The sequence below is a fragment of the Nomascus leucogenys genome, chromosome 5, assembly GCF_006542625.1.
Source record: "Nomascus leucogenys isolate Asia chromosome 5, Asia_NLE_v1, whole genome shotgun sequence".
In the NCBI taxonomy this organism is placed as follows: domain Eukaryota; kingdom Metazoa; phylum Chordata; class Mammalia; order Primates; family Hylobatidae; genus Nomascus; species Nomascus leucogenys.
The window spans coordinates 129,116,979-129,139,899 of NC_044385.1; the positions used below are offsets into that span (position 1 = coordinate 129,116,979).

The 22,921-nt window shown below is 39.0% G+C and overlaps 2 protein-coding genes across 4 annotated transcripts in view; both read left to right on the plus strand.

Moving 5' to 3' along the window:
* ERCC5 (ERCC excision repair 5, endonuclease) overlaps positions 1-16,812 on the plus strand; it is a 30,487-nt gene extending 13,675 nt beyond the window's left edge. The window contains exons 1-10 of one of the 3 annotated variants that reach the window (XM_030813663.1): positions 929-1,085; positions 2,359-2,566; positions 2,881-3,954; positions 6,474-6,718; positions 7,070-7,189; positions 7,440-7,653; positions 8,934-9,078; positions 12,997-13,197; positions 14,049-14,133; positions 16,115-16,812. In XM_030813663.1, coding sequence (XP_030669523.1) covers positions 1,044-1,085; positions 2,359-2,566; positions 2,881-3,954; positions 6,474-6,718; positions 7,070-7,189; positions 7,440-7,653; positions 8,934-9,078; positions 12,997-13,197; positions 14,049-14,133; positions 16,115-16,720 — 2,940 coding nt within the window. In that variant the 5' untranslated portion in view covers positions 929-1,043 and the 3' untranslated portion in view covers positions 16,721-16,812. Of the gene's footprint in view, positions 1-928; positions 1,086-2,358; positions 2,567-2,880; positions 3,955-6,473; positions 6,719-7,069; positions 7,190-7,439; positions 7,654-8,933; positions 9,079-12,996; positions 13,198-14,048; positions 14,174-16,114 lie in introns of those variants that run through there. The other 2 variants (XM_030813662.1, XM_003270160.3) reach the window with 2 other exon arrangements.
* A 94-nt stretch (positions 16,813-16,906) lies between these two features.
* Positions 16,907-22,921, plus strand: part of LOC100582280 — a 76,517-nt gene continuing 70,502 nt past the window's right edge. The window contains exons 1-2 of the mRNA XM_012506883.2: positions 16,907-19,732; positions 22,014-22,093. Coding sequence (XP_012362337.2) covers positions 22,027-22,093 — 67 coding nt within the window. The 5' untranslated portion in view covers positions 16,907-19,732; positions 22,014-22,026. The remainder of the gene's footprint in view (positions 19,733-22,013; positions 22,094-22,921) is intronic.

A 22,921-nucleotide genomic window follows, 5' to 3' on the forward strand; every position in this document is an offset into this window, starting at 1 on the left:
GAGTGAGTTCTTTTTCTCTTTCTATTGCTACTACCTGTTATTTCTACCATAGTTCTCCTTTCACCCACTGTAGGACAGAATAGAAGTTTTGCAGCATCATCGATCTTAGTGCATAGATGGAGTGTTTTTTTATTTTCTACAATTTTTGAATATTGCTTAAATTGATAGCGGAAATATGAAAAAGGAAGGGTACATTTGTTTTCTCATTACTCCCTGTGTTTCCCGCAAAGAATGTGAAGTAGCACACACTAAGGTGCACAGAAGTGACATTCTTGGGTCTTTGGATATACAAAGGACAGAAGTAATTTGATTTTTATTTCAGGAGAAAAATTCAGGCTCAGTCTGTCTATCAGGCATTTTATTTCTTGAGTATGAAAGGATCTCTGGGTGGCAGTTGAGGAAGTAGAATTTTGGTTGTGTAAACACTAGTAGGAAGAAATGGGAGAAAGAGAGACAGTCCCTAATGATTTACTCTTCTTTATTTTCTTTCTGCAACCATGAAGTCTCTGGAAGTGGTGGACTGTAGGGTGGTGTGGAGTAGCAGCTTATTGGATCTGTAATTTTGATAGAGATGTTCTAAGTCATCCACGTTGGGCCTTTGTATCATCTGTACGTCGTGCAAATGTAATGTTGATAATAGTAGTGATGGTAGGTAATAATAGCAGTAGTAATAATCATAATACCATAGTTCCATCTTACTCAGGGTTTTGGCTTCTGCAGTTTTCCGTGACCTGTGGTAAACTGTGGTCTGAAAATATTAAATGGAAACTTTCAGAAATAAACGATTCATAAGTTTTAAGTTGCACACCATTCTGAGTAGAGTGATGAAATCTCACACCCTCCTGCTCCATCTTGCCTGGAACTTGAATCCTCCCTTTGTCTAGCATCTCCGTACTGTAGACGCTTCCTGCCTGTTAATCACTGAGTAGCTGTCGCGGTGATCAGATCGACCGTTGCGATATTGCAGTGCTTCTCCTCAAGTCACTCTTACTTGACTTAATGATGGCACAACAGTGCAAGAGTATGATGCTGGCAATTTGAATATGCCAAAGAAAAGCTGTAAAGTGCCTCCTTTAAATGAAAAGGTGAAAGTTCTTGAATTAATAAGGAAAGAAAAAAAATCGTGTGCTGGCTGAGGTTGCTCAGATCTACATAAAAATGACTTTTCTATCTGTGAAATTGTGAAGAAGGAAAAAGAAATTGGTGCTAGTTTTGCTGTCGTACCATAAACTGCAAAAGTCATGACCTCAGCATGTGATAAGTGCTCAGTTAAGATGGAAAAGCCATTACTTTTTGGGGTAGAAGACATGAAGAGGAACATGTTCTGATTGATGACAATCAGGTTTGGTACTTCTGCAGTTTCAGGCATCCTCTGGGGGTCTTGGAACATACCCCAGGGATGCGGGGGCTGTCTACTGTGTTAATAGAATCAATTATAGTAAATCGACATGCTTTTGATCCCAGATCTACCACTTATTAGCCCTGTGACTCTAGGGAGGCCTAACCTATTTAAGTCCCGATTTCTTCATTTATAAAATGGAGGTGATATCTGTTTCATAGGATGATTGTGAGAATAAAATAAGGTATTATATGTAAAAGCACTTAGAAAAATGCCCTCCATGGGAAATGCCTTATAATGTTAAGTATTACTATTAATAACTGATTACTATGATTTATTGTGTCTTTTATGGGATAAGGTTGTGCAGGGCACTTCACTTGCATATTTACCTGCATGCTAGAAGATTGTTTGTTAAGCCACAATCAAATGTCATAGTGACTGCTATGCATTACATGCTCAATACATGTTTATTGAATAATGATTAAATCATAAACAGTATTCATGATTTTTTTTTTTTTGAAAGGAAGTCTCGCTCTTATCCCTCAGGCTAGAGTGCAGTGGCACAATCTCGGCTCACTGCAACCTCCGCCTCCCCGGTTCAAGTGATTCTCCTGCCTCAGTCTCCTGGATAGCTGGGATTACAGGCGCCTGCCACCACACCTGGCTAATTTTTGTATTTTTAGTAGAGACAGGGTTTCACCACATTGGCCAGGCTGGTCTTGAACTCCTGACATCCGGTGATTCACCCACCTCGGCCTCCCAAAGTGCTGGGATTACAGGCATGAACCACTGCACCTGGCCATAGTATTCATGATTTTTTTTTGCCCAACTCTTTCGAAGATTTTTTTTTTAAAAGGAAGCTGTAGTTTTTCTTGTTATTCAACTTTTATAATATGAAACTACCATCAATGAAAAAAGCCAATTGTTCTTTGTTCCCTGTTGGGGAAAGGGTGGAAATATGATAATATTATCTGTATTTAATATAAAACAGTAATTTTGTTTGTTTATTTTGCCTTTAGGAGTCCAATGACTTTTCACAGTACCAACTCAAAGGCTTGCTTAAAAAAAACTATCTGAACCAGCACATAGAACATGTCCAAAAGGAAATGAATCAGCAACATTCAGGACACATCCGAAGGCAGTATGAAGATGAAGGGGGCTTTCTGAAGGAGGTAGAGTCAAGGAGAGTGGTCTCTGAAGACACTTCACATTACATCTTGATAAAAGGTATCAGGCACCATCATTTATATATTTACATTAAAAATCAAAGATATATCATGACTCTGAATTCTATAAACTAGCACCCCTGGATAATATTAATGAAATTCTATTTATGTAATAACTGTATACTGCTATTAATGGATTAACTACTATAGTGCCAAACCACTTTAAAATTAGCTAATGAATTAACTCCTAGTTGCCGATTAAATGAAAATGTATATACTTATTTATGAGAACCAGTGTTCTCTTATTCATCTTACTAGAAGTGTATTGTCACACTGTAAAACTGCATGGTGAGAAGTGTTTTAATTCTTCTTAAGGTATTCAAGCTAAGACAGTTGCAGAAGTGGATTCAGAGTCTCTTCCTTCTTCCAGCAAAATGCACAGCATGTCTTTTGACATGAAGTCATCTCCATGTGAAAAACTGAAAACAGAGAAAGAGCCTGGTGCTACCCCTCCTTCTCCAAGAACTTTACTAGCTATGCAAGCTGCCCTGCTGGGAAGTAGCTCAGAAGAGGAGCTGGAGAGTGAAAATCAAAGGCAGGCCCGTGAGAGGAACGCACCTGCTGCTGTAGACGAAGGCTCCATATCACCCCAGACTCTTTCAGCCATTCAGAGAGCTCTTGATGATGATGAAGATGTAAAAGTGTGTGCTGGGGATGATGTGCAGGCGGGACGGCCAGGAGCAGAAGAAATGGGTATAAACAGCTCCACTGAGAACAGTGATGAAGGACTTAAAGTGAGAGATGGAAAAGGAATACCGTTTACTGCAACACTTGCGTCATCTAGTGTGAGCTCTGCAGAGGAGCATGTAGCCAGCACTAATGAGGGGAGAGAGCCCACAGACTCAGTTCCAAAAGAACAAATGTCACTTGTTCACGTGGGGACTGAAGCCTTTCCGATAAGTGATGAGTCTATGGTTAAGGACAGAGAAGATCGGCTGCCTCTGGAGAGTGCAGTGGTTAGACAAAGTGATGCACTTGGGCTCCCGAATGGAAGGGAACTGACACCGGCATCTCCAACTTGTACAAATTCTATGTCAAAGAATGAAACACATGCTGAAGTCCTTGAGCAACAGAAAGAACTTTGCCCATATGACAGCAAATTCGATTCTTCTGTTCTTTCAAGTGATGATGAAACAAAATGTAAACCAAATTCTGCTTCTGAAGTCACTGGCCCTGTCAGTTTGCAAGCAACAAGTAGCATAGTAAGTGTCCTTTCAGAGGCAGTAGATAATATAGAAAATGTGGTGTCATTTAGTGCTAAAGAGCATGAGAATTTTCTGGAAACCATCCAAGAAGAGCAGACCACTGAATCTGCAGGCCAGGATTTAATTTCCATTCCAAAGGCCATGGAACCAATGGAAATTGACTCAGAAGAAAGTGAATCTGATGGTACGTGTCTGTGCTTTTGTACAAATTTGGAACGGTAGGATTTCCCGTCTGTAGGAATTCAGAGATCCTTTAGTGTAGTCCCGTTTTAACTTTTTACAGATAAGGAACAAGAGACGTAGAAAGAAAGGTGAAATGACCTTCCCAGGGACTCAGAGCTAGTCATGAAATCTTCACCTTCCCTGTGTTGCTCTGCTTTTTGTTATCATTTTTAAAGGCATGAAGTGCCTTAGTTGGGGAAGGTAGAGTTTCCGTCTAGTTTTTAGGAACTTTTTATTTTGAAATAATTATGAACTTTAAAAGGTTGGAAGAATATTATAAAACACTGGTTCCTTCATCCAGTACCTCAGTGGCTAGCATGTTACCACATTAGCTTATAATTTCTCTTGGTCTCTCTGTGGCCCTCTATATGTATATCATATATCTCCAAATCTATATACATATGTATACCATTGATCCTCATTATTTGTAGATTCCATATTTGCAAAATTGCCTGATCACTAAAATTTATTTATAACTCCAAAATCAGTACTCACTGCAATGTCTTTGTGGTCATTTGTGGACATTTGCAGAGTTGGGGAAAAGCTTGAGTTGCCACACTGTCCCCTGCTGAGGTTAAGCAAGGTGACAGTCTGCCTTGTTCCCATGCTCTGAAAGAGATGACCAGAGGGTGGGGACAGTAGGGGATTATGCAATGGAGAGACAGCCAGAAGCTCTGGCCCCAGGCCAGTTGGACCAGATTTGAATCCCTATTCTGGCACCTGTTAGTGTGGCAGCTTCAGGCAGGTCACTAATTTGTTTCTTGAACTTTGTTTCTTGTTTATAAAATAAATGGAATCTATTAAGATGGTGGTTTTTTAGGATTTAAGATAATATATATGAAATATGTTCATATATATGTTATATATGTATATGTGTGTATATGCACATATATATGTTTAGGAGCAATGACTCAGTATTGGCTAATTTAGTGTTCACAGAGACTTCATAGATGATGGCCATTTTGAATAATGAGAATCAACCACACACACACAATTTGTTCCTGGTATCTGCTAGTTTTCTTCATTCGAAAGTTACTATTTCCCTTTTGTAATTAATAAGTATTTTGTGGAAAAGGAATTTTTGGAGCTATGTAAATATGATGTTCCTGAACAAACTTCCACCCACTTGTTAGCATCCATTGATGTTTACCTGAATAATTTGTTACTACGTGGGTTGCCAAATGATGGTTTTTCTAACTCCATCATTCCTTATATATTATCACTTGACATCCTCCTATGAGGAAGATCTTTTCCTTCTCCCCATTTATTTTTATTATTTTTAATCAGTGTAGACTCCTGTATTCCTATTTTATTCAGTGAGTTATAATCCAATACTGTCATAATTTACTTTGTTACTCAAATTGTCACAGCTTTGGCCAGTGGGGGCTCCTTCTAATGGCTTTTAGCAGTTTTTTCATTATATTTTGAGCTTTTCCTTGCTTTCTGGCCAAGCTGTTCCAGGCATATCTTGTACTCACTCTGCCCTGGTCCTGGAACCAGCCATTTCACCAGGGAGCTCTGGTTCCTTTCAGTGGAGCATGGGGTTTAGACACCACAAGCTGGATGTGAGTGTGCTTATGGATCCTGAGGTGTAACTGTCTCAGGCTCTTTCAGCAACAGTGCCAGGAAGTATATTTATGTATACATATACATGCACACACACATCTATATTTCTATGTCTATCTGTACTAAAATCCATGAGTTTATACTGTTATCGGCAATTCCATGGGGTTCAGTCTAGCCTCCTGCTTCTTTATAGTTCTCTAACAATGAGAAACATTGCTCCCCTTATCCTCAATATATTTACATCTGCTTATTCTCCCTTTATTTGTAACCATCTCCCCCTCCCACTGGCCTCCTCCTTGGCCCTGCTCTCTTCTTTGCTTCAGCTGTGTCCTTGGTGTCAGCTCCCAGTCCCTGAGAGCCCTCTCTGTTCCGATTGTCTCCTTAAACCCAGCTGGACAGGCCTTGCCAGCCCTCTCCACCTACAGGGAAGGAAGGGAACCAATAAATATATTTTAAGGAGAAGGAAAGACAGTAAGAGAGGAGAGAAGGGAAGTGGAAGAGGAAGAACTATTTCTTACTCACAGCTTTATTCTGTGCTGTGTGAATAGCATAAAAACATATTGAGCAACTTCCATGATTGTTTATATACTTTGATAATTCTCCTTTTTGAATTTGTAAAACAATGTCAGTTAACTTAGAACATATTTATATAAAGTGAATATGCAAATCTTAAGAGTTTCCTACTTTCAAAGACAGTGCCAGTTTACCTAATTGAAAAGGCTTGTTTTGAAGTTACAGGCATTTGTGATTACATGTATTTAATAATAACGCTACTATTACATGTATTCTGTTATAGTCATATCTTTCCTTTTTAGGATGTAGCATTTTTCAGGTTCCTCCAGAAAGCTCTTGATGATTGCAGGATCATTTTAATGTTTTGGCTGTAGATGAAGTGACCTTTTAATTTGTGTACAGGAAGTTTCATTGAAGTGCAAAGCGTGATTAGTGATCAGGAACTTCAAGCAGAATTGCATGAAACTTCCAAACCTCCCTCAGAACAAGGCGAAGAGGAACTGATAGGAACTAGGGAGGAAGAAGCCCCTGCTGAGTCCGAGAGCCTCCCAAGGGACAACTCTGAGAGGGAGGACGTGGATGGTGAGCCACAGGAAGCTGAGAAAGATGCGGAAGATTCACTCCATGAATGGCAAGATATTAATTTGGTAATACCGTAACATTGTGCTTTGACTTCTTGCTGAGGAAGCCGGGTTAAGTAGGTTTTGAGTTTTAAGGAGTTGCTGGATGAGTATTTAGTAGCTATTTGCAGTACAACTTGTGGTTGCTGATGGCTTTGTTTTTGTGTAGGTTACTGACTGGGATAGACTCTGTTTTCTATGTGGTTTAGTGATGGATCTCTAAAGATATTGCAGAGTCTTGGTTAGAAATCCAGTGGAGTACTTCCTAAGGAGAAAGAGCTTATTGGTAATTTCAGTCAGACTAAATGCAGGCTTTTTGTAACAAATGAACTCATTTGTATTATTAATATAAATCTATAAATGAAAAAAAATTTATAGGAGGAGTTGGAAACTCTGGAGAGCAACCTCTTAGCACAGCAGAATTCACTGAAAGCTCAAAAACAGCAGCAAGAACGGACTGCTGCTACTGTCACCGGACAGATGTTCCTGGAAAGCCAGGTGGGTGCAGACAGCTTGGGCTTCCTTTACCACCTTCCTCAGACCGCGGGGGGAATGCATTGCATGAAGTGGGTATGCACTGCGCCCCCTGGTGCTCAGGGCCTGGTGATGCCCTTCCCTGGGTGTCACTGTGTGTCCCTAACTCTGCAGGAATGAATGCATTACATGAAGTGGTAGGCACTGCTCCCCCTGTGCTCAGGGCCTGGCGGTACCCTTCCCTGGGGGTCACTGTGTACCCCTCACTCTGCAGGAACTCCTGCGCCTGTTCGGCATTCCCTACATCCAGGCTCCCATGGAAGCAGAGGCGCAGTGTGCCATCCTGGACCTGACTGATCAGACTTCCGGAACCATCACTGATGACAGTGATATCTGGCTGTTTGGAGCGCGGCATGTCTATAAAAACTTTTTTAATAAAAACAAGTTTGTAGAGTATTATCAATATGTGGACTTTCACAATCAATTAGGTAAGACTTCAGAGTCTTTTTGATCACTTTCTGACACTTACCTTCAGAATTTGTCCTAGGAATTTTTCTTTCCAAGGAACTAGTTTGATGCATTGATGGAAATTGCAGGTCTACGCAAATTTTCATGTAAGTGATCTTTGGCTTATATAGAGGAATAGGATTTTAAACATTTGAATTAAGGAATTAAAGTCCTAGTATGTTTAGGTAGTTAATCATCTGACTTAGTTAAACTTTGACTAGTTACCCAAGATCTCCAGAGTGAACCAAAGATGGTGGAGAGCGGAAGCAGGGGGAGTCAGTCCTGCGCCTGGGCTTGTATTCGGGTTTCTGGCACTGATCGTCTTCTGTTCATCCAGCAAATATATGTTTGGTGACTCCTATATGCCAGTTGTTCTTAACAAGGGGGAAAGAGCAGAGAGTAAAATAGGAGAAACAGATGATAAGCAGATACATAAATCATAATTTGACAGTTGGTGGTATGTGCCATATAGAAAAATATAGCAGTAAAGGAGAGGAGAGAGTGAACTTCAGGCATCGAGAGTGCAAGTGCTGTTTCAGAGAGAGTTGTTGGGAAAGGCTTTACTCACGTAACTTCATTCCTGCAGGGGCCTGCAGGAAATAGGAAGCAAGCACTGTAGATAGATGCCTCGGGACTAGTGTGTGAAAGGGGCTGAGGCAGAAGCCTGTGGGCTGTGTTCTAGGGAAGCAAGGAGGCCAGTGTGAGAGGAGGAGGGAGGAAATGGCAAGGGCTAATGTTAGAGAATAGGAAGACCCTGAAACCCACCAGGGTCTGGTGTGCTAGGGTGTGCAGGCAGATTGAATGTGGGGCGGGAGAAGAATGAAGTTGAGGAGGATTCCAGATACTGAGCAGCTGGTCGAGTGGACCTGCTTTCAGTAAGACAAGGAAGGAGCACAGTGGAGGAGGAGAAACGAAGCGTTCGGGTTTGGGTTTGATAAATTGGAGATGCTCATTGGATACCCAGTGGAGGTGTTGAGTTGATAGTTGAATATATGTGACTGTGGTTCAGAGAGACCCAGGCTAGATAGCTTACTTTGGGGGTCAGCTTATAGAGGGTATTTAAAGCTATGAGAATGGATGACACTTTAAAAATATTAACAGAATGCCATTGAATAAAATAATTTATTTTCAAATAATAAGATATTTGTGGTTGTTGGATATAGATATAGATATACACACATATATAATTTATATAATAAAATGTTTATAAATGTTATATAAGAAATCTTAATAAAAATTAAAAAATATTGTTACTCTTTAGGATTGGACCGGAATAAGTTAATAAATTTGGCCTATTTGCTTGGAAGTGATTATACCGAAGGAATACCAACTGTAGGTTGTGTAACCGCCATGGAAATTCTCAATGAATTCCCTGGGCATGGCCTGGAACCTCTCCTGAAATTCTCGTAAGGTCTTTTATTTCTTTAATTTGGATAATTGTGTAAATACCCAAATAAGCAAATACAACTATTATTTACAGCATGAGCTGTCACAAATCATTGTTCACTGAGAAAGCAGCAGGAAGTATTGGTTGTTTTCCGTTTCCTAGAGATGATGAAATCAGAGTCAGTTCTTAGTGGTGCTGGGCTTATCCTAGTTCAAGGGTACAAAGCCAGTCCTGTGGATTTCACAGGAATGTAGAAGTTGCCTTTTCATTCATTGACATATTTATAGAGCAGCTATGATGTGTCAGACACTGTGCTGGCCCTGGGAAAAGGAGAGATGAGTAAGGCATAGGCCATACCCTCAAGGACTCCCCCCATATTCTTGGAGGTGATGGAGAAGCAAAGCAAATTGTACTTGTCTGTGTGTTTGGTGTCCTGAGAGAGGTCAGCCAGGAAGCGACTTGGAAATATAATGCCAGGAATGTTACCTCCAGCACTCCTGTCCTGTTTCTCACCGTGTGAATCCCATGACGTGTTCAGTGGTGAAGTCTTGCTCCATCCAGAACCCAGAGTCGTGCTATACTCGGGGTACGTTTATCATTTTGAAGATTCTGAGATGGTAGGACTTATGAGTATGTCTGGGAAAGTAGTTTTTTCTTTGTCCTTGATGGCATCTTTTTAAAAAGTTGAAATATAGTCACATACCACAGAGTTCACCGATTTAAAGTATACAGTTCACTGGTTTTTAGTATATTCACAAGATTGTGGTGGCATCTTTTAACCATCACTATGTCGTGAGATGCTGTTTGGTGGTGGCTGATTTAATGATCCTTGAGTGTTCTCTCCAGTTACATATCCTGTGTTTGAAAGATGCTAGGATGCTCTGGTCTGAAGAGTCAGTGATTGGAATCACTGAAATGAACGGCGAAACTGTTGTAGTGATTTCAATCTTCCAGTCATAGCACACTTACCAATGTGTTGTATTTTATGCTTTCTTCATTTATCTTTTTCTGATTTTCTTATTGTTGAGGAAATTTATATACCGGGAATGAGTTATGAGGTAGACATACATCATGGTAGGTAAATAACTTGAAAACCTACAAATAATTTTATTATACAAATAAAGTAAATACATCATAGAAAATTATAAATATGTATTAAAAAGATGATTACAGCTTACAATTTGTTTATGTAATTTTAGACTTCTCTTCACACATATATGCATATACATTACATATATATGTATACTCATTTGAGTGTGTGTATTATATTTTTTTACAAGAATGGGATGATGCTATATACTTTTTATTTTACCTGTAGCCCATTTGGTATTAGAACAAGGCCTATTGTCAACGATGATATAGATTTATATCGTTTTAAATGGCTCCAAGTAGTCTCTTTTTGGGTCTGTCAGGACTAATTTAATCAAATGTCTTTTGTTATTTCTATTTTTAAAAAGGTATTAACAGACATTGATTTGAGTGTCCTTAATCTTCGGGTTCTTATCTAATGATTATTTCAGGATAAGTGAAATAGTATCTGACTTTTCCATTTGGTTTCTTGATAACTATTGAGAGGGAATTTTTTATGTTTATAGATGGTTTGTGTTTCTGATTTAGTGAATGACCTGTTTCTGCTGCTCTACGTTTCTTTGTTCAGCAGTTTTTGCTCATTTGTTGCCTGCTGAATCGTTTTCATATTTGAGCAGTTTCTGCCTTGGTCCTTCAGCTCCTTGATGCCATATAGGAGCAGCCTTCGCTCTGCCTGGCTCAGGACATTTAGGATGAATACAGAGTAAAGAGCAGGAAGGATGGTGGGAAACCAGTAAAATCAGAATGTGGCCTCACTTTCTTTTCTGTTCTCCTCTCCTGAGGGCACCCTGGCTGGTGAGTCATTCTTAGAGTGGGGCTGCATTGGGCCTGCAGGTTGAATTCAGCTGTAGTCACATTTGGTTTGGACTACACGGTATATTCTTCTCTTGAGTTTAATTTTCAATTGGCTACCAACACTTACCTTTGGGAGATTTTACACAAAATTATGGATTCTGTTGGGGGAAAAAGGAGATCTGAAAATACTGGGCCTAAATTTCTGGATAGCCCCAAAATAGCTGGCATGGAGCAACAGCAGTTCCCCTCCCCTACCCCAAGGCCTTGGACCGGGCATGAATCCTTCAGTTTCATCACAGTTGCCTCCACTCCCCCAGCTCAGCTGATTGACAGACACCTTCCTCCTTTCATCTTTATGTGAAGTGCCTGGCCCTCCTGCTTGAAGGAGTAACCATAGCTTTGGCTTGATGAGCTCACAAGTGCGCTGATTCTAACTGGCAGTCACGATTACAGTTTCAAAAACGAAAATCTGCAAGTAAAGTAGAGGAGAATTATCGGTACTCTCTCAGTGCACTCCTGGAAAGAATGTTGTAAAAGTAATGAAGAAAAATTATTTTTTCCTTTTTGCATTTTGTTGCTATAATACAATGAAGACCGCAGTTGGTCATTTCCAACGCTAGATGGCACTCCTGCATCGGTGAGGCGGACCCTGGCCCTGACAGCCGGTCTGGGTGGGTTCCTAATGTTGCATTAGCAAGCTTGTGAAGCCGGGGAGCCTGAGCTGCAGGCGTTTTTTCAGGTTCCATTGAGTACATGGATTGGTGAGGATTATGTTAGTAACTTTGATGGCATTTATTTTTTCCTAATTGTATAAATGTTTCTGGTCAGCTGTTACTGCATTACAAACTACCTTCAGCCTTAGTGGCTTCACACACCAGTAGTCACTCATTTTGCACATGCCTCTGAAGCTCGCTCAGGCCTCGTGGGGGTGTCTTGTCTCTGTTCCATGTCGGCCAGGACAGCTCGGCTGGGCTAGGACCCCTTAAGATGGCTCGCAGGGCTGATGAGGTGGCTTCGGCCTCGGGGCCTCTCCACCTGGATGGACACTTTGTGAGCTTGGCTTCCTCGCAGCATGTTGGAGCCAAGAGCAGGAGGTCCAGGGGACAGGAAGTGGCGAGGGCCTCCCTAGGCCTGGACGGCTTGAGTCACACTGGTCAGCCATGGCCGCCCTGCTCAAGAGGAGGCCACAGGGACCCCCTTCGTGATGGGAGAAGGGTCCGAGAGTGTGTCGCTGTCTTTATCCGGCCGATTTAGGCTTAGAATGGAAAACATTGAAAAATGAATAAAATATAAAGAAGAAACTGAATGGCTGTGTTCTCACGTAGAATATTGCCTAGCACACAGCCAAATAATAGTTGTTACTGTTATTTATGTTAAATATCTGTTTACTTTTCTCATATATGTGTTTTTCCAAAACTGGAATCATACTTTAAGTAGTTATCTCTGTTTTTATATATATTTATCTGTTTTACATACATATATATTTATATATATAAAATGTTAAATTTTAAAAACAGATACATATATCTGTTTTTACAGATTTGTTAAATTTAACATTTTCTTGGCATATTTACATTTTATTAAATATTCTTCGATCCATTATTGTATTTGATTTGAGGTAAATAATACAGATACATTACTTCCATTTTACTGCTGAGAAAGAGACCCAGAGAAGTTGTAACTTCTGTGGTATAATTACGAGTGTGGGCTCTAGAGGAAGACTGTACCAAGTCCAGCTGTGAAATCTTGAGCCAGTTACTTATTTTTGAGTTCAGTTTCCTCCTCTGTGAGGTGAGGGTAACGATAGGACATGGCTTGTGTGATGATTGGGCATGTGAAATATTTAACACAATGCCGAGCACAGAGGAAGCCTTCCATAAATGTTTGCCATCATTATACATTGTGGCTAATAGTACTAAAATTAATAAAATATTCTATATATCATATAATTTGAGTTAGAACTTGAGTTTACATGTTCTAAGTTTAGTTCTTCATCCATAGTGCATGAACTGTAATGTCTTATTGCTGTGTAAGTGTTTCCTTTACTTTACAGAGAATGGTGGCATGAAGCTCAAAAAAATCCAAAGATAAGACCTAATCCTCATGACACCAAAGTGAAAAAAAAATTACGGACGTTGCAACTCACCCCTGGCTTTCCTAACCCAGCTATTGCCGAGGCCTACCTCAAACCTGTGGTGGATGACTCGAAGGGATCCTTTCTGTGGGGGAAACCTGATCTCGACAAAATTAGAGAATATCCTTTGCTTTTAAAAGAGAAGGAAACACCTTGTCAAATATGTGTTTGGTTTAAAACTTACGGAAGAGAAACTTGGATCGTTTTTTTCTTAATATCCCATTAATCCCATTTTCTTAATATCCCGTTCTCCTTTTCACTCCTTTTTTCCTCTCCTTAGTTGTTGTTTTTTGTTTGTTTGTTTGTTTTAAAGGAACAGTGTATCACTCTGTCACCCAGCCTGGAGTGCAGTGGTGCAATCATAGCTCACTGCAGCCCACTTCCTGGGCTCAAGGGATCCTTCTGCCTCAGCCTCCTAAGTAGCGCAAGCCACTGCATCTGGCCCCTCTCCTTAGTTTTAAAGAGGGTCTTTGTTTGAATAAGCAGTGATAAGCATTCATAGATATAACCACATACTTAAATATTATTGATTCTGAAAGAAAGAAAGATGACTAATCTTGTCCTTTTTATTACTGGTTGTCCTTTCCGTGTATATTTAAGTAATCATTTAGATAGATGTTTCAAAACTTGCACTAGAATTAATCCAACTACATTTTATTTTTTCTTTTAATGAAGTAGGTAAGATATCTGAAACTTGTTTTTATTCCAGTTAACCTTTTTTCATAGTCACAAGTCTTTGATGTCCTAAAGTGAGAGCTAAGTGTGTTTTATTTTAGAGAATTGAAAAGAACATAGTCCCAGATGATTATGCTGGAGTCATTTATTTTGTTTCTTTTAGCACTCTAATCTTTATAAATAGGAAAATCTTAGGAGATACGGGGAATTGAATCAAGAGTGGGTTCTTTGGACCTTTTTATTTATCACTTGTTTAAATATCTTTCAAAATATTTATAAGTCTTAACTGCATGCATATTTTGTCAGCGGTATTTCGGCTGGAACAGAACGAAGACAGATGAATCTCTGTTTCCTGTATTAAAGCAACTTGATGCGCAGCAGGTAATCGTGGTGGATCCTTCTCATAAGTTCAGGATGAAGGGTAGGCTGTGGTTGACAGCTGTTAAAGACCAGTTAACTCTTTTATTTTAGGGCACAGAGCAGACATTTTGATGTTAGGATAATTTAGATGAGAGAAGAGAAGAAAATAGAAAAAGAAAAGTTAGACTTTGGCTTCATTTTCTGTGATCACTCTTAGGGCTGAACTTTGGAGTCCTTTCATATTCATTTTTTTTCTTTGAAAAAACCAGTCTAATAACTGATTTCACACTAAGGTGTTTCTGACTAAATACGTTACCCCTTGGGCATTACTTTCATTTTTTAATGAAAGGAAGTGTTCAATCCAAAGCAATTCTGATCATTTAAGTTTTTATAAGTACTAATATTTTTAAAGTCTATAAATGAATCTTGAAAGGTAGAAGTTCAGTCATTATCGTGTATCAGTAGGAGAGGTTTTTGTGGGGAAGGAGCCCTTTTGTATGATCTTTAGTTCCTCTAGGTACGTACTTCTTGCTTTATCTGTATGTTCTGACTCACACAAAACAAGCTTTTGCCCACACTAGAAACAACCCACAAAACATATGTACAAATAAACCACTTAGCAGAAATGAGAGTGTAGCTTTTGTGATAATATATTTAAATTAAACCTGTTTTCATTAGGCTTGGATAATTTTGAAAAACATGAACAAAACTGAGACAACATTTCTACGAGTTTCTCTTTGTTTTTTGGATGACTATCTACTGGAAACATTATAAACCAACCAAAAAGGAAAGCTGTTTGGCTTAGTGTCTAGTGACTTCTTAATTTCAGATAAATTTTGTTGTAATATTTATCTCCCTTTTCATTCTAAAACTTAATGTGTTTATTTTTCCAAAATTAGAAAATGAAGAAAATGAATTAAAACTACTCATTAGTTACCTCCTCTAATACAGATGTTAACATTTAGGTTAAAAAATTTTCCTACATTTATTTGTGACCATATTAAATGTAACTTAATAGATCTAATCCTCCCCCCAACTTATTAGCGTATTTTCTTCTATGTATTGTGTGGTTTTCTTAATTCCAGATGACTAGATTATATTTCGTGAAAGAGATTTAAATAATTAGTTCAGTTTATTTGTTGGACCTTTAATTTTCAAGTTTTTATAGTAATGCTGTGATGAACATTGGGCATATAGGTTTACCCATATATATATATATATTTTTTTTTTTTGAGACGGAGTCTCACTCTGTCGCCCAGGCTGGAGTGCAGTGGTGAGATCTCGGCTCACTGCAAGCTCTGCCTTCCGGGTTCATGCCATTCTCCTGCCTCAGCCTCCCGAGTACCCGGGACTACAGGCGCCTGCCACCATGCCCGGCTAATGTTTTGTATTTTTTTAGTAGAGATGGGGTTTCACTGTGTTAGCCAGAATGGTCTCCATCTGACCTCGTGATCCACCCGCCTTGGCCTCCCAGAGTGCTGGGATTACAGGTGTGAGCCACCGTGCCCGGGGGCCAGAGAATATCTTCTTAAAAGTGAATTTGCTGAATAAAAGGCAAGAATATTTCTTACAATTGCTAATATATACTGTGAACTTGCCTCTCAAAGGTATTGTATGATGATAATGTTTTTAAAAGAAAGATATAGTGGGACTTAGAAACAGGCCCCATGAAGTTGTGTCGCTCCTAAGGAAGATGAAATGTTTAGCTACAGAAAAATATTTAACGCTCTTTAAGTATCTTAAGAAGAGATTTCTCATTTGAGATGTGGACTAAAGATTTAGTTGACAGAGATGGTACAAGTACTGCTTTAGGTATGATTTAGAAAGTGAAAATTACTATCAGTAATTCATTGGGAGAGAACTGGGTTTTGGGAGATAATGAATTAATATTTTCTGACATAGTAATCCAATGTGAGTGATCAAGGTTGAGCTTGTTGATTTGGTTTAGAAACTTGACTTACTTCTCTGATTTATTATTGTTATTCTTTTGTTATTTTTTTAGACACAGCTCCGAATCGATTCCTTCTTTAGATTAGCACAACAGGAGAGAGAAGATGCTAAACGTATTAAGAGCCAGAGACTAAACAGAGCTGTGACATGTATGCTAAGGAAAGAGAGAGAAGCAGCAGCCAGCGAAATAGAAGCAGTTTCTGTTGCTATGGAGAAAGAATTTGAGCTACTTGATAAGGCAAAAGGAAAAACCCAGAAGAGAGGCAGAACAAATACATTGGAAGAGTCATCAAGCCTGAAAAGAAAGAGGCTTTCAGATTCTAAAGGAAAGAATACATGTGGTGGATTTTTGGGGGAGACCTGCCTCTCAGAATCATCTGATGGATCTTCAAGTGAGGATGCTGAAAGTTCATCTTTAATGAATGTACAAAGGAGAAGAGCTGCGAAAGAGTCAAAAACCAGTGCTTCAGATTTGCAGAACTCAGTGAAGGAAGCTCCTGTGAAGAATGGAGGTGCGACCACCAGCAGCTCTAGTGATAGTGATGATGATGGAGGGAAAGAGAAGACGGTCCTCGTGACCGCCAGATCTGTGTTTGGGAAGAAAAGAGGGAAAAGAGGAAAACTAAGATGTGCAAGGGGAAGAAAAAGGAAAACCTGATTAAAAAATATGTATCCTCTATAATTAGTTATGACAGCCATTTGTAATGAATTTATCACGAAGACATAATAAAATTAACTATTTGCACGGTCTTTGTATTTAGTGTGTGGTTCTTAAAAATTCAAATGCTAATTTCACATTTGTTTTTTAATGTTTTACTTTTCTAGTATTTTTTAGTTGAATATTTCAAGTATCATTGGATATTATCTTGTATTCACAGGCTTTGTCTTTTCATGTTTTCATTATCTTACAATGTCTGATCCTTCCTGGCCACATGTAAAAAAAATGAAAAAGGTTTCTATTGATCAGCACTCACTCTCAATAGGCATTCCCTCTGACATTCAGACGTAGCTGAGAAGAAACACGTGCATGTTTCTAATTCCACAATAGTGGCAGTTTTACACAACTGTTTAGCCCTGCTGCCCACGGCTTTGCGTTTTCCCTCAGGTTCCACTTAAAAGCATAGCAGGAGGGAGCCTCACTGCTGGAACATATTTGAATATGTTTGCTGTGGTGTTAGCAAACAATTAGGAAACCTAAATGGTGTGCATCATTCTACCTGTTAGCATTAAGTGTATGGGAACCTCTGTACCATTATGTTTGGCTTTTAAATGAGACTTCACTTATCAGAAGCTGACTTCTGCGTAAATGGATTTGGAGGCTCGGGGCTGGAGTTGAACTGGGGTAGGTGGGTCAGCTTTAGGAGGGGCCTGCAGGGGTTGATTGTTGTTGACACAGTGTTTGTTCAGAGTGGACAGGGAAGGTTATTTTAAGACTGCTCCTGTGGAGACCTCTCCCAAGAACAACCCCCAAGCTCCTATTCGCTTCGAGTTAAGAACGATTGGAGGAGAGTACTACCAATTACTTGGAGCGTGGGTCCTCTGCCTTCAGTGCTACCTTCCCAAGTCTGTGTCTTTTTGGCATCTTTAGTATTTCCATCCTTCCTGACTTTTTCCTTCAGCCTTCAAATTGAAAATCTTCACCAATGAAAACAAAATCCAAATAGATAATCTCCAGCAGTCTTTCAACGACTCCTAGATGTGTTGTTTTTTAGGTTCCCATTTATGTTGACTTGCCAGCCAAACTTCTCCAGTACTTGGACTACAGCAGCTGCTTTTCTTTGCACACTATTTTTTCCTAATTTCAAATAACGTCTTCTGCATCCATCATTCTTCTCCAGCAGCTTCCTTCTAAAGTCAACAATGATTTCCACATAAACTCAGATCTTTTCTTCATGCTTTTCTCTGGAGGTACTTGGAGCAGAACATTTTTGGAGGCAAGGGGAGGGGAAAATTAACTTTTTTTGTGTTTTTCTCATTTCTCAGAATTACTCGTCACTGGGAGTTTTCTGCGTATATATTTGCAGGTAGAATAACAGTCTTGCTAACAAATTTAATTTGATGCCTTTAGTAGATATTTACATTTGTTTTTCACTGCGTTAGCTGGGGGAAAGGATAAGCCACTGTAACAAAAGATGCTCATATACAATGGTCCGAATAAGCTAGAACATTACTTCTCTCTTACTCAACATGTCTGGCCAGTCTGAGCTGATGAAGCAGTTGTGCACCTTGAGGTCATTCAGTCCTGTGTTCAGCCAACCCCTAGGGTGCCATCTTGCCTGAGTGGTCTGTACTGGGTGATTACTTCATCTGCATTGCATCCTGCCAGAAGGGGAAAGAACCAAAGTCCGGGGCAAGCAGAATATCATGTTAAGGGTGACTAGGAACATCGCTTTTCTCCCATCTTGTTGACCTGGGCTGAGCATATGGCCACAGCTGGATATGCTCAGAAATGGAATTTCTACCCCGTCTGTGTGCCTAGGAAGAAGGGGAAATGGATGGTCAGGACCATGAGAAACCTGTTCTGTAACACTATTTATATAACAGTTTGATATATCTTCTTTTTCTCTTAACCCTGTGACCAAGACATAATGCTTTTACAAGGGGAGAAACACGTTTAAAGACATTAACTAGTTTTGCCAAATTTACCCATGTAGTAGGTAAAACTTCTTGCCTGAACCAAAATCTTCTAACTCAAAATTCCAGGGTGCTATTGTACCTATAAAAGAGGTTGCCTGTTTAAAATAATCAGCAGCTGAACAAATTTTTTCTTGTTCACATCAAGTTGGTGTACCTGGAGCTTATTTAGGATGATGACCATCATATGCCTTTTCGATTATCTTCCAGCTCATTAATATTTTGTTTAGCTTTATCTATACTTGCTGTTAAACCCATATATTGAGTATTTTATTTCATTGATTGTTATTTTTCAGTTTTATTTGACTTTTTTTTTTCAATTTGACTCATTTTTATAGATTCCAGTTCTCTGGTGTACTTCTTGTCATCTGTTTTTGAGCATCTTAATCACAGTTACTTTAAAGTCTGTGGAATAACTCCAATATCTAAGTCACCTATGAGTTTATTTCTGTTGTCTGTTTCTTGGTATGCTTGGGTAAATTTTGACTGAATGTTGGACAGTCTGTGAAAAATTAGAGGTACCCTGTATCTTCCTCTAGAGAGGATTCCAGAATGTATTTGGACAGGCAGCAGGGGGGAAGATCACCTCAATGCAGCCAGGGAGGACCAAGTGGATTGAAGGCTAGTTTGCAGTTTTTTCTGTAAGACTCCAGCTTCTAGTTTCACCCGTATTCCAGGAAAGTCACTTTCCACGAGTGCCCTCATGTTTCTTCTTTTGCGCTTGGATCTGCTTTTGCCACTGAATGCTTCAAAAATTAGCCTTTTGCCCTAAACGGCTTAATCAGTCAGTTCTTCGACTGAATGGTCAGCACTAAGTGTCAGGCTTCTCTGTCCCTTTTTTCTGGGATCTTGGGCCCACAAATCTGGCTGTCTTGGCAGCCACAAACACTCTTCTTTTGTCTCCACAGTTCTGTGAGATTGCCTGATGCTCCGCTGCTATCCTTACATGCGATCTTCTCTCTTTGGCTTCCTCAAGAAACAGCAATGCCTGGAATTCTTGGCTGCCTTGACAGCTCTCTGATACTTTATAACAGAGGTATGTTTGTGTGGGGTGTGTGTGTGTTTAAAAATCTGCTTTTCTCATTCTTAATAGAAGCTGAGGTTTGCTATAAGCTATTTACAGCTGGAGGCAGAAGTCAGTATGTAGTTGTTAAACAGTCATGTTGGTTAAGATGCTTGATTTAGGGATTCTGCCTCTTAAGAGATGTAACAGTGAGGATTGCATGATCTTTCAAAAAAATCCTTAAAAAAGACAATGGTTTTTATTCGTCATTTATTTTGTTTTTAAAAAAGCCCCAAAGAGAGAGTATTCTCTGCCCCAAATTAACTGCTTACGAATAATAGTTCGCATTGCTTAGGATTTTGAACTTTCCAGAATGTTTTTACCTATAATATTCACCCCACAAATATATGTTGTATGACCTTTGTATCATTTTTAAAAGACATTTATATTTTTTTGAGACAGGGTCTTGCTCTGCTACCCAGGCGGGAGTTTGGTGGTGTGACCACGGCTCACTGCAGCCTCCATTTCCTGGGCTGAGTGGTCCTCCTGCCTTAGCCTCCCAAAGGCTAAGGCACCCTGCCGATATATCCTTGTTTTATAGATGATGAAACCAAGAAACATACTAAGTAAATGGCTTAAAATCACAATCTAATTATAGGCAGGAATAACTAAAATCAGGCTTCCCAACTCCTAGCCCTTCCAATACATTCAAGTGACCTCGATTCATCTGTGTATACATCATGGACCTGTAGTCACACTCCTAAGTTTAACTGTCCAATATTGCTTCATCTTAACTCTGTAACTTTCTATCAGGGAGCTTTCCAGTGGCATGGGAAATGTGTATGTCCTCTGAGAGGCACATGTACATGCACTTGGGCAGGTGCACAGGTGGATCTATATTCTCAGCCTGCCCATTCAGTCTGAATAAAAAGGAATCATGGTAGTTTGATTCCTGGGTGCAGAGCAATGCTACACATATTCTAGTATGGTTGTTGGAGTCTAAAAACAGTGTTCCAATGCAGATAGGTGCCATGAAAAATATGTAGCGTTCATTTCCTGGAATGTCATAGCCACGGAGTCTTAGAATAACTCTTGGCATCCAAGATAAAAGCTGGATCACTTCCTCCAAATAGTCTTCACTCACTTCCGGGAGTGGGTTGTATTCACCTTTAGCTCTGTTCATGAGACACTCACGTGGGATATTCCTAGCCTTCTGCCCCCTTAGTTACGGGCATTCCAGCCTCACTGCTGTATAACCAGAGGCATGGGAGCTGCAGCTGTCAGAATCCTAATCCTTTCTGCTTGGACTCGTTACCAGTGTGTGTAGTACTAAACTGTGTGCTGTGATGCTAGCCTTTCAGTCACTACCAGAGGTCTCAGCAGCAAAAACAAAAATTGTGGATGATACATTTTAACCATCTAGAAACTCAGCTAACTCGTTTAGGTATGTCCAGGCTTTCCATTTAAATATCAGCCTTAAGGCAGACACGTCTTTCTTTAATGGAAGAGATCTAAATTGGGAGCAAAACATGTGACCACTTTTGCTATCGTTTTAGCTGTGTAGCCTCAGTGACATAATTTAACCTTGGTTTTCCTGATTTGCAAACTGTAGGGAGAATGTCTTCTAACTTGCTGAAGTATGCTGTTAAAGAAAATGTGGTGGCTGTAAAAAGTGCTTTCGGATTCTCAGAAGAAAGGAGTGCTATATTAATTCACAGTACTGCAATTGTTATTTTACCCCAGATTGAGAAGTAAAATATCAAATTGTTATTTTCTAGTTTGAATAACTGTTAAATTTATTCAGGTAATCTGCTCTATTCAAGAGGCATAGTTTCTTCAGTTTTAAATATATCGGCTGTGATAGTATGGACTCCTTAAGGTAGACGCTGCTCAAAAGATTATCTGGCAGTGAGGCTGTTTGACATTGCATAGGTGCTAATGATGCATTGATGGTAACAAGTGAACTTTCAATGTTTTAATCGCCTCTTAAATTTTAGGATTGCAATCTTACTAGTCAATATGAAGATGATGCCTTTCTTTGTTACAACTGAGGTAGTCTCTGGTGAAGAATATGTTTTCTTTCTGTAGTAGCTTTTTAAAATTTCTAACTCAGAAGCCTTTGTTCTCATTTTAATTTCTTCTAGATAGTGTTTAGATGGTCTTTCTTAAGTCACGCTTCGTTAATATATGATATTTTAATAAAATTTTGTCTGCTGTATTTGAAGTTAAACTTTATTAAGAAAATATAAAAGCACTCCATACATATTTTGAATTAATTATTACCATTTGATATTTTAATGTATTATCTGTCTAGTTTTCAAGAAATAATGAAGAAAACATCAATATATCACCTACCATCATTTCGTTACTTGATGGATTCAGAAGCTCAAGAAGGTAAGTCATTTTATGTTTATGTAGCTTACCAATTCTAAGAAGACAAATAACTAATAGAATATAAAGTGTCACCTTTGCAGTATTCATTAATGTCTTAAATGGAGCTGGGACTTTTATCAATGGCATATTATGTCTTGGTTTATATTTGTGAGCCTGCAAACATCTTGAATAATGTTTAAGTCTATTACTATAGCATGATCTTGATGATATGTTAAAGATACTTTTGACAGATTAAATTAAATACATAGACTTACTAAGCATGTACAGGGTTTTTGATCTTCAAATAAGGAATACATTTTTTTCTCAAGTGCTGTACACTAAATGTATGATGTGATTTCTAAGCAAATTTTATTTCAGATAAGAAGCTTGTAAGAAAGATAAAAATAGTTTTATGTAAAAACTATAAGTTTTTACTAGTAGTTGGATGAAAGGTGAATTTAGGCTGTACAAACATCTGTAGCCTGAGTTTATGATTCCTCTAACTATTTATTAGAGGCAAATACATAATGTAATTTGACCTCTGGATGTAAGGAGATTAAGTTTGAATTCTACTATCAGTGTGGTTATCAGAAATTGAACCATCATTTTTATATAGTCTTAAGTATCAAGCGTGACTTTGCATGGGTTATGTAATATAACTGTCCTCATTGTCTTGAGATCAAAAGTACAGACATACACTCTTGACAGACTAGAAAAATTACCATATTTTTGTAGAGCGGTTGTAATACAAATCTAACTATCTTGATTTCTTTTGTTCTGTCCTTATCTGCACACACTGTAGATGTTTTCTGAACACTATAGTCCTGGTTTTTCTGTTTTTGGCCATTC